The sequence below is a fragment of the Cygnus olor genome, chromosome 2, assembly GCF_009769625.2.
Source record: "Cygnus olor isolate bCygOlo1 chromosome 2, bCygOlo1.pri.v2, whole genome shotgun sequence".
In the NCBI taxonomy this organism is placed as follows: Eukaryota; Metazoa; Chordata; class Aves; order Anseriformes; family Anatidae; genus Cygnus; species Cygnus olor.
In genome coordinates this window covers 60,578,083-60,594,180 of record NC_049170.1, presented here as the reverse complement: position 1 = coordinate 60,594,180, position 16,098 = coordinate 60,578,083, and the positions used below count along the sequence as shown (strand labels likewise).

The window sequence follows — 16,098 nt, the reverse complement described above, 5'->3', positions numbered from 1 at the left end:
TATAATTGCTGGGTCATATCCTGAAGTGCATAGGAGCAGCAGCTTAACAGATGGAATTGTGGAAGGCCTGTATTGATTAATACAATGCTCCGAGATTATTTCCTCAAATCCCTTTCTGGAACATTTACCTTCGTTGATGTCTGACACCCAGTTCCAGGAGTTAACAGTTATTACCAGAGTTGACTGGCTTTGATCCCTTGGAAAGCCAAAGTAGAAAAATGCATCTTTGAAATGTGCAAGGGCAGCTGATATTGGCTACTGTAAAAGCAGTCCCACCTCTAAGAGTCTCTCTTCTGTCATGAATCCTTTTCCTTTCCTTTCTCCTTTCCAAACCCAGTTTCTTCTTACATCTAACTGGGAACGCAGCAGAGCTTTAGTCTCTTAAAAAACATGAGGTACTATCAGATCTATTTCCTCAAGATCACCAAACATACTGCAAAAAGTAAACTGCATTGAGTTTCAAAGGAAAAAGTAACAAAAAAGGTGATTCAGTTAAGCACCCTATAACTTTGTGAACTTTACCTCTCAATGTTTAAAAAAAAAGGAAAAAAATTATACTTTACTATTTAAAGTGACACAATTATTTGATATTTAAATTCTAAAGACTAACTGCAACTTGTCAAGTAATTTCAGTTTTGCTGGTATGCATTACAGATAACAATACTGATAGCTGCCATTTCAGGGACAGTTTTGATTCTGGGATGAAGATTTAAGAATTCTTGGTATCAGGCAGGCATTATGGTCTCAGTTCTCCGAGCAATCTTTTGGGATATAGTACTAGAACAATAAGATCAGCTAGCACATATCAATAAGCTACCCCCCTTCCAGTTTGATGTTGTTCCTGAAGGTGGTATTCAGCCAAGACATTTTATGATGAAACAGTCCAAGTAGTACTCTAGGGCTATCATACCTCAGCAAAAGACAAGTTACTAAGAACAGCATGATGTGATTCCTCGTGCTCTTCTACATAGCCGTGCTTCAGGACTACAAAAGTGTTTCCTATGAAGTATACAATGAGCTTAAAAGAAAATATGTAGGTTTTGAAAACTGAACTAGTGCTTTGTGTTAACAAAAAATTTTTGCCCTCTACCTCCTGCTAAAAAGCAAAGATCAACAAACAAATAACAGTATGTTCAACACTTTAGATATCCACTGCAGGCTTAACATGTCATGTAAAGAGCATGCCTACAACTGGAACTATTTCTAATTAGTTCTAAATTACAGTATTCATTAGCAGACTTAAGAATGGATCTTCCACAACTAGACTAGTCCTAAGAAAATAAAAAAAAAAGAAAAAAACTCATTTTCCTCTTTAGTATAAAAATATAGCATGCACACACAGAAAACAAGAATTCTCTAAGCAAAGATGCCAGCTGTAGGTAAAAATCAAAAGACAAAATTGAAAAATCCAGAGCACATCAATAAGGAGGTGCTATTCATATACTTATGTCAACTGTACAACAAAGTTTCAATCATTCTATGCTATTCTAAAACGTAGATCCAGAAAGTACATTTGCATTTATTTAATTCTGATGTTGTGTTGCTTAGACTAAAATTGCCACTGAACAGACTTGTTTACTATAATCCAGAAACGTCTAATCTTGTTCCAAATATGATTTTTTTAAAATACAAAAGTAAATGATTACAGAATTACGTTTATGACTCAAGATCTGGTTCAACAAATTAAACTTTCCAAAGACAATACATTTGTTTCCTGAGGTGGCTAAAAGTCATATTTCAGTTTCATGTTACACTACAATTAACAAAAAAATGCTAGGCACAAAATCAGATGTTAACTACAGCATACAAGCACATTTACATAAGTCACCTAATTTAACTAGTACTAGTTCTGTTAATGAGTACACCTTAACAAAAGTCCTAAAATAATCTTTATACATTACAAAACAAGGATTTACAAAACTTTATTTTATTTCCAAGTTACTTCATTCTAAAAATGTTGAAACATAAAAAAATACCATTTCTTAAAGGAGTTTACAATAAAAGGCTAACAATCTGGCATGGAAGAGGTAAATATATGGAAACCTGTTTTAACAGTCACAGATCAGTCGCTGGTGATTAAAGAACACTTTGTTCTTCAAAGCTGGTAGGCACTTCCACGCAGCCAGAAATGTAAGTTATCCTACCACTCCTTTTCCCTCCCCACACATAAAAATTTCCATTGCAATAAAAAAAATTGGATAAAAGGGTGGACAGGTGATCAAATAAAAACATTAACTAAGGTCTTTATTATTGTTCATCTTGTGTAAGTGTAAAGATTTTGTCCCAAAGTTTTCCTGACAAGATGGAGTTATTTGGCCTTTAAAAGTGTTAACTGAAATACCTCCCTTTTTTACCAGTATATGTTGTTTGCTCACTGCTGTATTGTTGGTTTATGTCTGTAACAGAAACTGGCTCTAGGCCAGCCCATGGGTCCTCAAGCATTGAAGGTCTGTAATAGTTTTCCACATCATTAGACACTCTTTTCTCTCTGCCAAGCGCTGTACCAAATGGAGTAGATGTCCTGGGTGATCCCTTTGGAAGAAAACCATCAAGTAAAGAAACATTTAATAGACTAATTCAAACTAAAATAAGTTTCCTTCTAATGTAGCAGAGCTTTGAAGCTTACGAATAATCTTCAAAGAATATTTACTATTCCTCACCTGCTCTTCCTCAGAATAAATTGGCTTTATTATACTTTAATTACAAGTTGTGATTTACCAGGATAAACACCAGTCTTCTCCAAACCACCTTTTTGCCATACTGCCACATAACTACAGAGAAGTTCCTCTGCTATTTTTCATACACTGCCTAAGTCAACAACATGTCTAATTCAAAAGCTGAACAACAAAACAGGGTGTAGAGGCTGAGGAAGAGTCAAACATTTACAGGAGCACAAGTCAAATATTCAGTACTTACAGATTGAGCACCAATGTATAAAGCAAATAGCTACAAATGAGATCAGGAACTTACTGTGAAAAACAATTTTTGCTTTAACCAAACTAGTGTTTTGTGAAATTTGAGAAAATGTAACTTTCTTTTGACGTGCAAATCTGAACAGTAATCAATGATTAAACAGGTATTACATGAAAGAAAATCTTTTGCCTGGAAGCTTTTGATATTTTTTTTTCTCCAAAGATCAGGGATCAACGCAATTACTTCTACAAACCTGCGAGGATCTGCAACTTAAAGAGGGCTACAACAAAGCAAATTTAACAATTTAAAATAAATATTTTTAAATATATTTTTAAATATTTATTTAAATAAAATAAAATAAAATTTTTCAGCCATTGTTCATCATCCATTGTTCTTTTCCTCAGCTTCACTTCACTAAAAAGGGAGGTTTTGTCTAAAGCCACATCCACTCAAAATGGTTTGTTTTAACCAAGGCTAAACATCCTATGCTACAGATACACAGGAGTTAGTCTACAAATGTGCCTGATGCATGGTTTAATTAAGAAAAGGATTCCTTGAGGCTGATGCTGCCTCTGACTTCGTAAAGGACTGTAAAAACACTGATTAAAGACTTTTTTTTTGGACCAACAGTGATGATATTTGAGTTTTACTAATAAACCCCCACTAAATCTAAGTGGATCACATGAAACAATTTCTGGGTAAAACTGAGAAATACTGCCATATAGTGAAGACCCCTTTGCTTAGCTGTAAGCCACTGAAACAGCTCAGTCTTGAATCTATTTCTGAAAATGTACTGACAGGTGGTCCCAATCATTACTGTTCTACAATTCCTAAAGCTTGATTATAATGGATACAAGACCAAACATGGGAACATCCTTGTCTAATTTACAGGGCGTTTGTTTCTAATGATTCACCACAGAAAATTAGGTTCTGCAGCTAAGATGATGATCTCAAAAGCGGAAAACTACTAAAAGGTAGAGAATTACTTTATGAAGTATAACATCAAAACCATGAGGGTAAGTTCAGAGAAGGACCTCAATAAAAGGTCTAAAAAACTTCCTACGGTATAAGGAGTTGAGTCAACAATTACGTTATTGTTATTTAAGCACTCATGTTAAGGGTAAAGCACCAGTACGTAGTGCTTTCTATCTTAAAAAAAAAAAATGCTTTAAAACACCATGTCTAATAGAGACTGTGCAACTCCTACATTGTTAAATGTGGAGCGTATTTAATGTTATGTGTAATCTGCAGCACTCAGAAGAAAGCTGAACTGACTGACCTAACTCTCTGCAGAACCCAGTGACAGAACAAACTAAATCAGTGACAAGACTCTTTTGGATGGATTTATTTTGTAATATGAAATTTCACTGCAATATAATGCAGACCATCCATAACACCGACATTTTTGTATGCCTGACATCTATTATTATTACTAGATTATTATGTGCTGCTATGTGATACAAGATTGACGGCTTTCAATAAGTGTTAAATTTGAACTTTTTTTTTTATTTAGAATACTAGTCATTATGTCTTTTTTTTCCTTCGTATTTTCATTGTGAAAAAAATCAAGAGGTGATTATTCACATTACAAGCTTGTGGAAAATGAAAACATACAGACATACCTGTGCAAGTGAAACTGATGCCAATGACATAAAAAAAAATAACAAAAAGCATCTTTTGGCACTATTCACTAACTTGCTGAAGGTGACAACGCTGCCTTGAAAACAGGGACAATCATTTCCTTAATCAACTTTCTTCACCTGAATTTTAGATGCTGGCAGATGCACAGAAAGACAGAAACCCTGCTTGAACTGTTTAACTTGTTTTTGTTTTTTAAAAAACTTTCTGTAAAATTTTCACCCCATTATGACTATTAGCTACGGCTTCACTAACTGCTGTTTAGTATAGAAATGGAAATGCTGCCTCTAAGTGAATTCTAAGAGGTGTTGTTCATGAGATTCAACAAACTTGTTTTCATAAAATCTAAAAGCAGGTGCATCCCTGTGGAAAAATTGAAAGCTCAGTTAAGTACTGGCCACACAAAGGTTATTCTTTAAGTTTTCTATTCATTTCAAAAATGAAATTCTACAAGCACAAAAATATAAACTATCTTTTGGATTTCCTAATGAGATTTTAAAGGGTTACTGTCACCTTTGAGACAGAAATCTTGTATTTCACGAATTTCAAAAGCACTGCACTTCTCTTACCAATAGCATCTACAGAAAACAAAGGACCAATCTCTGAAGAAATTTGATGTTGAGAACGTGCAATAAAATACCTCTACCGAAATCTACTGATGGCCTCATGAACTGAGATTTTTGTTGCCCATGTCAAAGAAAATGAGGACTGACAGGTTATGAGGTTTCTTCCATCCATAATTGCCCTTCCAGGCAAAACAGTCCATGTGTATAAGTGCACAAGTACATGCACACACATCACCTTACTCCTAGGCAAAGCTACAGCCATACAAATGGCTTTCTAGTCTAGAAAGGCATCAGGTCACTGCTCTCAAGCTACTCACAAGGTCTGCAGAAGGAAAGGGAAGAGGAGAAAACGTAGACAGTCTGTGACCAGATTCAAACGGATCTGTTCTTCATGTCAGGTTTCATTCCTAACACCAAGGACAAAGCCTATGGGGCTGTTCGTGCTCACAGTTCCTGATATGAGCCAGGTCTGGCTAAAACTAGACAAAAGGACTTCTGCATATTCTTCTGCTCAGTTAATTTAAGGCAGGCTTTTAAAAAACACTTAGGTGAATATCCAAATGGTGACCTTATGGAGGGACATCAGACATCAATGACTAAAACCCTCTCTCTTCACAATGTCAGAGCCATTTTAATGCAAAAATTAGATCCTACTACTGCAGTAGAAACCCCACAGCCTTTGCTTTTTTAGGATCCATAGGCTTCTGCCCTGAGAGGGCCTTAGATGAGAAAGAAAACATATAATGTTCTTAATGATCCTCTTTCACGGACTATGAGATTGCTGTAAGCCAGCTATCTTCACAGTAAAAAAGTAATCAGACTATTTTTGAATAGAAACAAAGTGTCAGTAAGAGGACCTTAAAATTTTATCATCGCCTGTATTGCATGTGACATTTCTTAGGCTTTTAAGGTTTCTCTAAGATGTATGTAGCTGCTTTATGCAATTAAGTTGGTGTCATCCCAAGAAACGTCATCCCTATCTGTAGCACTTGTCATACACCCCAAGTAAACCATCCTGAAAAAGGCGTTAACTCGCTCAGCCTGTTTTTGATGACTCTTGAAAAAAAACTACTTTATATAAAGTTAAGCTTTCAGCGCAGTGCTGGGACTTTAAGCAAATACTCTACCATCCCAACAGATGTTCTCATTTCTGTTTAAAGGAAACTCGGCTTAGTCGTCTTTAGCAGATCACTACTTTTATCGATGTCCCGGAAAGCTCTGTATGTGTTCGGGGCTGCTTCTATGCTGTCAGACAGCACAGGCAAAGGAAAACACCCAACACTTCCCCATTGTATTACGGAAAAACTGATCAGAGGGAAGTAAACAGAAGGGAGAGCTGTCGGTTGCAGTTTGGGGCGGTGTCTAATTCTCCCTGTACCTCGGATCGCCGGGATATTAAAAGGCAAACTGCTACTCCCTTGCGAGTCCTCGCGTCTTCCCTATGGCGGAGCGGCGTCTGTCCTCTGCGCTCGGAGCCTCGCTGCGGAGGGGCAGGACGCAGCGGCAGCGGCCCCCCCGCCCCCGTCCCAGCTGCCTCCCTCCCACCCTCCCCGCCCTGCCCCATACCTGGTAGCGCCTCTGGAAGCCCCCGGGCGAGCGCTTGTGCTGCTGCGGCTGCGGGGGAGCTCCGGCCGGGGACTTGCCGCCGTAGGGAGCCGGGTAGCGGGGGCTGGCGCTCTGCGGCCTACGCGGGGTCTGCCCCCCCGGCGACGGGCTCCCGAAGCGGCCTCCGCCGTGGAAGCCGAAGCCGCGGGGCGAGCGGCCGCCGCCGTAGGGCCCGGCCCGGGGGCCGTAGGGCGGCGTGTGCTGGGGGCTGCCGTAGCCCCGCGGGGAGGGCGCCATGGGGCCGCCACCGGGCGGGGGGCTCCGCAGCCCGCCGCCGCCCGGGTACGGAGGCGTGGGGGGGCGGAAGCTCTGCCGGTACATGGCCGGGGGGCCGCCGGGGCCACGCCGCTGCTGCCTGTCCTGGTACCGCTGCCGGTGTTTCCTCGGGCCCCGCCGCCACGGGCCCGGCCTCGCGGGGGTCCGATCTCACGGGGCTCCGGGCTCGCAGCGTTTCCGGCTCGTAGGTTCCGGGCTCGCACGGTTACGGGCCGGGGAAAGCGAAGCGAGGAGCACACGGGGTGATGACGCGATCGGAGCTGCTGGAGAGGAGGTGGCAAAAGTCTTTGGGCTTTTAACGTTTTAATTTTGTCTTTTTTAGGCTTTGCATGGCGTTTGGAACTGCTGGCAGTTCTTCAGTAGAACGGTAGCTCAGGCAACGAGAGCTGTGGAACTCACAGAAATTCGTAAAAAGAGTCTCTTGGAGGAGAACCCCCTGTTTAGCAACATAATAGCGTTACTTACAGCATTCCTCTTCCTAGCCATACGAGCATAAGTCCTGAACGAATCAGGGAATGGATTTTTCAGATTGCCATCCCTGCAATGCAGCCTTACTTCATTTCAGCGCATGACTGGCGCCTTCAGAACAGCAGTGAACAAACATCAACCGAAAACACAAGGGGGGTTCATTCTTGCATTCACTGGTCTTGCTTTCCTTTAAACAACAGCTTGTTTGTTTTTCCTCTGCCAATGGAGGTAACTCACTTTCTACTCCCAGCGAACTCTGCTCTCTACTGCTTAACAACTTCCCTGCGAAAACATGGAGCGTTGTCCTTGCAAAGCTGCAATGCAAACACAGAGATTAAACCCACTCACTTAGGAAATATTTTGCTAACCCTTTACTGTTTTATTTTCTCTAAAAGACCAATTTTCTACGTACTGTTACACATTCAAGAAGTACCATGTCTACGCAAAACAATTTATCAACATACTATCAGTTCCTCAGTCTGACCAGTCTTATTCCAGAAATTGATGGTTTCTTTTAATTTAAACCATTTTCACACGAAACTAATTAGAAATAAACATCATTACACAGGTGTCGAGTTACACTGGGATAATTTTGCTGATGAATTTCTTCTCGTTGACAAATCCTAATTGCTTTTAGGATTCTAAGCATACAAGTCACACTTTCCATTACACATTGTATATCCAGCCAACAAACCTGTGATGTAACTTTTCCCTTTGTTCTTCCTCAGTGTCCAGGTGCTCTGTCAAGCAATACTGTGTTGCGTATAAGGCTCATTTTCAAGCAGTCAGAAGTTTTATCTAGATGCAGTTTTATCAAGATGCAGCTGTCATCCTCCCAGTGTATTTCCCATAAATAAATGCTGAACCTCTGTGCGGGGTTTTTTATCCTATTAAGACTTTTTTTTTTTTTTTTTTGGGGGGGGGGAGGGGATTGTTACAAGCCTTTCACTCTGTCCTACCAGGAACTAAAAACAGTCTGCAGTCTGTAAATAGTTTGCTCAGGGAAGACTCACTTAAAGACTCAATCTTCTGAACCCTTCCAGGGTTATGTACAGGTGAAGAGAGGGCTTCCAGCATAACTAACATTGCACCTCTAGTGAAGTAAGAACGAGCTCAAGGATCTACCATGTGCTAAGCAAGAGGATTTAATGGCATGTGGTATAACTGCCTGACTTGTAGGCATGGAAAATTGTCGTGGGGATACTTTATTTCACCTTGGCAATACAGTACAGCAAACAAGAAACAGGTTTCTAGCTATGATACATTGGTTCAGCTCAGAGCTAGACATCACAAAAGCAAAAAAGTCGATTTTGGCTAAGTCCTGGGGTTTACATTCCAATTAAGCAATTGGAGCCACTGTTCTGACACCTAAGAGAAATTTCCATGTATATAAAGGCCGAACACCTGTGTCCCACATACTAAGAAAACACCTGGCTTGTTACCACTTTGTTCCCCTTTCACGTGGGTAACAGGGCTACCACCACCAGTCACCGCCCGTTACCGGGACCAGAGGCAAAAAGCCTGCCCGATCTGGCCTATTTAACACCAGAGAGCAGGGCAGCCCACGGGCTGGCCGTGAGCACCGATGGGTCTCACTGAAACCTCCCCAAGGGCCACCGAGCCCCGAGCCGGGGCTGAGGCGCTGCCCACTCACGGAGCCACGCGCGTACCAACTGCCCCAACACCCTCAACAGCCGTGGGGCGGAGCAGCCCCACGCCTGCGCACTGCCTCCATCGGGAAACTATTTAACGCTCCTCTCTCCGAGAAGGAGTGTAAAGGTGAGTGGTGCCGATGCGCCTGCGCATTGTGGCGGAGCGCACCACTTTTTGCGCTGCTATTTGGGGCCGTCGCTAAGGCGCCGCGGGGATGCTGAGCGCAGCGCTGGGAGGACGGAGCGGCGGCGGCGGGGGGCTGTGGAGGAGCCTGCGCCGCACCCTGCGCCGCACCGGCGGAGCCTGCTCGCCGCGCTGCCAGGGAGCTCCGAGCGCCGCCTCGCCGGCACCCCCTGCGGCAGGTAGCGGGGACATGCCGCATCCCCGGGAGGGGTGGGGGGAGGAGGAGGAGGAGGAAATGGAGGAAGAAGATGAGGAGGGGGCGGCAGCTCTCAGCCCTGCCCCGCGTGTCGCCTAGCGCAGCAGCCGGGCTCTGATCCTCTCCTTTTCCCTTCCCCGTAGGTGCCAGGAGCATGGCTTCCAGCAGCTCCCTGCTCTTCCCGCAGGACAACAACCCCGGGCCGCGACCAAGTCAGTTTCTGCTGGCTCCGCTCTGCCCTGTTACTGAGTAACTCTGTTGCTAAATAACCAACACAAGCACTAACACTTGCCCGGAGCCTGGTGTGAGATAAGCGCAGCAGGTGCAGCCCTGGCTTGAGGTGACAGTGGATTTCACCCCGGTTGTGGTGGCCTCGAGCAAGGCTGGCTGTGTGCACAAATCATAGCAGTGTGTGCAGGCAGGGTAAGGACATTAGGCTCCAGGGGTTTTCTTCCCTGGATTTGGAAGCAATCAGAACAGGATTGCTGTATTTATATTTAACTCACACTGTTGTGTAAGTATTGAAAGTCCCAATCAGCTAAGGAAAAACAACTAAGGAAAATTTTCTGTGAATGTAACAGTAAATGGGTTTCAATCTGTTCTGCCATAGAATGATCTCCCTGGCTGCTTGCTCCAATTGCTACAATAGGCCAATTTATCACTACTTCTACCTTTATGATAGGGACAGCATAATGAATTGAACTAAAGTGTTTAAATTGTCTCAAGATTGAATGGATCTATTTATTTTTAATCAAATATGTGTTAAAATGGATACACATAGTTATCTTGTTCATGGTAAATTCAAGATTCATGGAAATTTAGGCTATACTGAGCCAGAATGACAACAAAAAATAGTCAAGGGAAAAACGTTTGACTTGGGGTACTATAACATAGGTAATACAAGGCACATAGTCAAAAAAAAAAATGAGGACAGGAGAGGCTTTTGGTCAATACTTGTTCTTTTCTGATTGTATGTTTTTTCTTTATTTTATTTTTTGTTCCTGCAGTGGTGGGTGGGTTGATAGCACTCCAGTACTCAGGATCAGTGCATCAGAACTGCTCTTTCTCTGATTGCCAAAAGGCTTTGTGTTGTAATTGTTTTAGCAAATTGGTGTCCTGCTGGAATGAGAACTCAGGTCCTAGGAGTTTTCTTCTGTGTCTGCCTGTGCTTGTTCTAGTTTGAAGGGACTAGCAGGTCTGTTGCCTTCTCAGTCGTTCACAAGCAAGCTTTTGATCTCTTCTCTTCTTGCATTTCTCTATCATTGTGGACATCATCCTTATCTACGAGCATTTATGGAAAATTCCCAGGGGCCTGCATCTCTGAAACAATGCTTGTACTCTCATGTTTTCTTTCAGCTATACCGGAGTCCTAATCCCTGAATGGAGCATTAGCTGTGCCATAGTGTAAGCGATAATTAGTAAGCGTTCATCAGTCTCAGGGTGTGAATGTGTAAGTATTGGCCAGTCTCGATGCTTCACAGGCTTTTTACAGGCTTTTTTTTTTTTTTTTTGAAAAATCTTTATGGCTTTCTGAAACTGTTGGCTGCAGGTAGGGAACCTGTTGGCTGTGAAAGACTGTTGTAGTGTGGCTGTGAGAAATGGAGGTAACACTGAATGCTGGCTCCGGAGGACACTAAGGTTTCTAGTGCTAGTGAGCAATTGAATAAGAATCAATTTTTAAATGGAATGCAAAGAAGAGGGAAAGGTGGGCCCTTTTGGCTAACTAACAAATGATGTTTTTTATTTTTAAATTTTAATTAATAACAGCAATATTATTGTGAAGCAGATGGACTTAATTCTTTAAAAGATAAGCATATGCTCAAGTGTTTGCCTAACTAGAGCCAACCTGCTAATCTTGAGGTTACACTAGAGGATCTGTGATGCTTACCTGGCACTAGCACAAGTGTTTTCCAGCACTAGGAGTCTTCACTGAGGTGTGCAAATGTTGAAGAGAGGTGACAGTCTGAGTTTTCCTAAAGGGTTTGAAATGTTCAAAATATGTGGTTGTTCTTAGACAAGCTTGTTAGCTTGTTTTCAACATGCTGCTTGGTCTGCATATTGCATTTAAAAAAATAAACCCCGTTAAACTCAAATATCTCTGGAGTGATTTGTAATAATTGAGGGGAAATGTCTTAAAGATGAAGAATGGGATGTGAATGTTTTTTACTGAGAGCAGTACAGTGACGGAAAACGTAGCAAAAGCCTTGAATTCTCAATGCTTCTTCATAGCTCTGTAGATTATTTTTATATATATAAACATATTAAGATTAAAAATCATTGAAATTAAAAAAAAAAAAAGTGTTGGGGGGGGTGTTGTGATAGGTGGCACTGATCTGACGGAGGGAGTGTGGCGCAGGCATTCATGATTGCATGCCACTGTTGTGTGGCTCTGGAGATGCCCTGCACTTTGAGGGATTGTAGTTCCTTCCTCCTGTTCTGGAAGTCTGTGCTCGAGTTAACTGTTTTCGCCATGTTTTACATCTTTTTTTTTTTTTTATCTTGACAAGCTAGTGCTGTGTAAGTTTTGTGATGTTATTGGGCAGGTGCTGCTTCCTTTTTTTTGTGGTAGGAGCCCACCTTACAAAGAGTAATGAAATCCCCATCTGCATGGGACAGTGTAGTGTTTGTGTTCCCAGTCTGCAGTTCAAGACATTAAGTTAGCAGAAGAAAAACTTCCTTACTCAAGGCTACCCAGAGATATTTGCAAACCTGTGGTCTAGATGATGTGACTGTTTGCCTTGTCGTGCCACTGCTGTTGTTTCTCAGAGCTGGTCAGGGTGAAGAGGGAAAGGAGGAGAGAATTGTGGTTTGCTAGTAGTCTTGCCTGTGTAATTGTCATTGAGAATTAAAAGAGAGAATGTTTCCATGGTTCATACACTCTGCCTTCAGTTTTGTAACTTCTCTTTTGAAATGTAGAGACTTTGTGTGGTGCAAGTGCATGGGTCTCCAGGTCAAACAGCTTTGCTGCTGTGGATACTGTGATTCACATTCGTCTGTTATCCATTAATTTTAGTTTGTCATTCAAATGTTTTCCATGCTTATCTTGGATCTTTCTTCAGGTTAGTCTTTTAAAAGATGTGTGTTTGTGGTTGGCATATATAAAAATACCTCGAGGTAGTTTTTACTGTAGAATTCTTGGGTGTTTATAATAGGTTCTGCTATATCAGCCATAAGATTTTTTTTTTGACTTTGAAGGTCTTTAATAATAATGTAATATAATCCTAATAACATACTTGTAAAGAAAGCTTTATTATCCTGTATTTGGGGAGGGAGGATGATGAGAGAGTCACAAGAAGGGTTTCAAACTTCCAATCAGAAACATCTTGGAAAAAAAAAAAATCAACTGAGTTACTGTTTTCTGTTTCTTGTCAGGTGCTAGTAATGTAAAGCCACTGGATGGCGTGAAAATTCTTGACTTAACAAGGTTTGTGTTTTGTCTATCATTTGGAACACTCTGTCTAGATGTGAGTATCGTAGTAGGAAAAACTAAGAATCTTCTTATAATATTACAGGGTGCTTGCAGGGCCCTTTGCTACAATGAATTTAGGAGATCTAGGGGCCGAAGTCATCAAAGTGGAAAGGCCAGGTAAGGTTTGTCTTTATTTTAGCTATGGTAAGAATGTGTGCCGGTTTAGCAAATGATTGTTTGTGTATTTGGAATTGTCGTCTTCCAGTGTTCCTCAGATTATTAACAACAATTTGGTTTGTGATAATGTTGTGGGGTGTTTACCACGGACTGAGAATGTAAGTCTGGACTCTCTGAAAATATTTAAAAAGACAATGCTATGTTGCATTGGCGACTGTTTTTTGTTTAGTGTGTATACGGTATTGGCTAAGAAAAACTTAATTTTGTAGCTGTTTACCTATATTTTTTAAAGCTATAGCTTTCAAATTTCTGGAATACTCTGACGACATTGCCCTATTTCTGGTGTGTTAGGGAACTAGTTAAGTAAGTTTGTTTGCATGTATATGTTCTGTTTGCTTTAGCAACGTACTCTATGTGTGTTTTATTCAAAACCCAATACATTTAGGGAAGATGAGTGTGAGAAGGTTGAAGTTGTAAGATCAGGTCACTTCTTTCCAGATATTAAGGTACAAAACAATACCAAATCATCACTTACTAAAATGGCTTATTCCATCACTCAAAATTAAATTGATGTGTTGAGTTGTTTGGACTTTGAGGTTTTAGTTTGGGCATGGGAATGCTTAGGTGTTTCAAATTTCTCGTAATGTGGTAAGGGAGTTAAAACAGTTGTAACTGTAGAGTGACATCCAAAATTTGACATGCGAACAGAAACTTCCAGCAAGGATTTATATAGGAACTATGAGTCCCCAGTCAAGATCCTCAGATTTGAGGCTCAATAGGTTTATAATATACTTCCATTTTTTTCTTCCCTCAAGGTAATTTTTTTATATGTTGGTAAATTCATTATATTAGGAGCTACCGTGGTGGCTTTACTCAGCTGGGAAGCTAAATTCCACCACAACCACACTCTCACTCCCCCCCTCAAAGGGAAAGGAGGAGAAAATATGATGGAAAGGGCTCAAGGCTTGAGATAAGGACAGGGAGATCACTCAAAGATTAATCTCACTATGCCAAGTCTGTTTTGCTTGTGACGATAATTGATTACCTATTACTAACAAGCTAGAGCAGTGAGAAACGCAAAACAAACTGAAAACACCTTCCCCCTTTTCACTCTCTTCTACCTCCTTCCCCCGGGCAGTGCAGGGGAATAGGGACTGGGGACTGCGGTCAGTCCCTGATGCTTCACCTCTGTTGCTCCTTCACGGTCACTTCCTGCCCCTGCTCCACATGGGGTCCCTCCCGCGGGATGCCATCCTTCCCAAACTGATCCTGCAGGGGCTGCCCACAGGCAGCAGCTCTTCAAGAACTGCTCCCACATGGCTCTGTACCACGTAATCATTTTGGAGATTTGCATTCTTGCTCTTGAAGAGTTTGTTTGGTGGTTGAGGGAGAAAGGCAGCCGGAGAAGTCTGAATGACGATCATTTGACATTCAGTTTGAATGTCAGTCATGGATAATCTCATTTTTCTGTGAGATGTCTATAATCACAGGAGTGTTTATTTGTAGAGGATAGTAGTCACACTACATGTGTGTGTTCCTTTTCCTACATGGAAAGTATTACTGAAATTTTGTTTAATTGGCTCAAGATAGGACCGTATAGAAGCAATACTACTCTTTTTCCCCAAGCTTCCTGCTTGAACCAAGATAGTTCTTTGAGATAATAACCAATACAAATGTTGGTGAGTATAATTTACATTTGTATGTCTTCTGCCACATTTGAGCTTAGATGGCTGTAACCTTTAGGTGTTCTTCCAGTGTGTAGCATGATATGGCAGTGGCTATATTGTGTTGGACCAACGGTTCTTTAGGTCAGTTGCGTATCTCTGCTAGTATTCATCTTCTGTGTTGCCTCACTGAGGAAAGTTTTTACTCCCTTAAAGTTAACAAGGAGTTAAGGTCTAGATACTGAAATAGATAGAGATATTGTGCATGCTTGCTAGCACTTGGGATCATGATTATACCCAAACTTAAATTTAGTTTTAATTCTAATTAGATTGAAACTAAAACTGGCAATTAAAATAGATTGCCAGTCTTCATGACATTTAAGAAAAGTTTAAAATTGGAAATTAAGTATAAATGAATCAGTGACATCAGTAGCTGCAGAAACTTGAATTCCATTTTCCCTTTTTGTAAGGCAAGAGAATTTCTGAATGGTGGAGCACTGTAGCAAGTGCTTCTTTTTGGTGCTGTTCTGCAGCACGCAGCTTAACAACTTGTTGTTGATTAGTGATATCATGACTTTGTGTCTGGAGTGTTTCATGAACGGCTTGTTGACTGTGTGAACAAGAACGTCTGCTAAATTCTTCCAGATTGCATGAAAGAATGGTATTGCAGCTCTGCTTTAAGTTAAAAAGGAATTAAAAATACAGCTGCTCCCCAATGTATTTATTTCTATTTTAAAATGTAAATAATCATAGCAGGAACAAGGCAAGCTGTTTTAAAATCATGACGGCACGACCAAAAACAAAATTCACTTTGCTTAATTACATTCATTCTTAGGTGTTTTCTGAAGTAAATGTCCTAGAATATGTATATTTTTTTTTTTCCTGCCTACCAATTGAAATTTAGAAGGCCTAAATATTACCTAGGAGAAGAAAAAAAACTTCTTATTCCTGTTGTGTTTTGCCAGTGTAATACAGGACAGTTATAAAAAATGTAAAAAATGTGATGGTATTTCTTTCAGGAGCTGGTGATGACACAAGAGCTTGGGGCCCACCTTTTGTTGGAACAGAAAGTGTTTATTTTCTCAGTGTCAATAGAAATAAAAAGGTAAATGAAGTGCTACATTGAAGATTAATCTGTTGTAATTGCAATTAAAGATGTAGTTCTTCTCCTTCAAATTATTTACGTTTGGTCTGGTATAAAAGCTGAACTCTGTACAGTACATTATCAATGACTTAAAACTAAGTGAAAATGAACAGTAAAACCATGAGTAAAGATGATTAACAGAGAACTTCACTAGTTTAATTTTCTTAGATGTACTTTATAAGAATATAATTTGACTTCATTTGATT

The 16,098-nt window shown here is 40.9% G+C and overlaps 2 protein-coding genes across 9 annotated transcripts in view; one reads left to right on the top strand and one right to left on the bottom strand.

The window, feature by feature from the left end:
• Positions 1–1,908: 1,908 nt before the first annotated feature.
• Positions 1,909–8,271, bottom strand: LOC121065964 (M-phase specific PLK1 interacting protein). The gene is made up of 3 exons (XM_040549163.1): positions 8,161–8,271; positions 6,684–7,780; positions 1,909–2,532 (listed from the first exon to the last, which is right to left on the bottom strand). The coding sequence occupies exons 2-3, from the start codon at positions 7,041–7,043 to the stop codon at positions 2,329–2,331; spliced, it is 564 nt and encodes a 187-aa protein (XP_040405097.1). The 5' UTR covers positions 7,044–7,780; positions 8,161–8,271; the 3' UTR covers positions 1,909–2,328.
• Positions 8,272–8,429: 158 nt separating this feature from the next.
• The window catches only part of SUGCT (succinyl-CoA:glutarate-CoA transferase), a 326,659-nt gene continuing 318,990 nt past the window's right edge, over positions 8,430–16,098 (top strand). For 5 of the 8 annotated variants that reach the window (XM_040549158.1, XM_040549157.1, XM_040549155.1 and 2 more), the window contains exons 1-5: positions 8,430–9,481; positions 9,642–9,710; positions 12,871–12,922; positions 13,011–13,084; positions 15,768–15,853. In XM_040549158.1, the coding sequence (XP_040405092.1) occupies positions 9,334–9,481; positions 9,642–9,710; positions 12,871–12,922; positions 13,011–13,084; positions 15,768–15,853 (429 nt within the window). In that variant the 5' untranslated portion in view covers positions 8,430–9,333. Of the gene's footprint in view, positions 9,482–9,641; positions 12,558–12,870; positions 12,923–13,010; positions 13,085–15,767; positions 15,854–16,098 lie in introns of those variants that run through there. The other 3 variants (XM_040549160.1, XM_040549161.1, XM_040549162.1) reach the window with 3 other exon arrangements.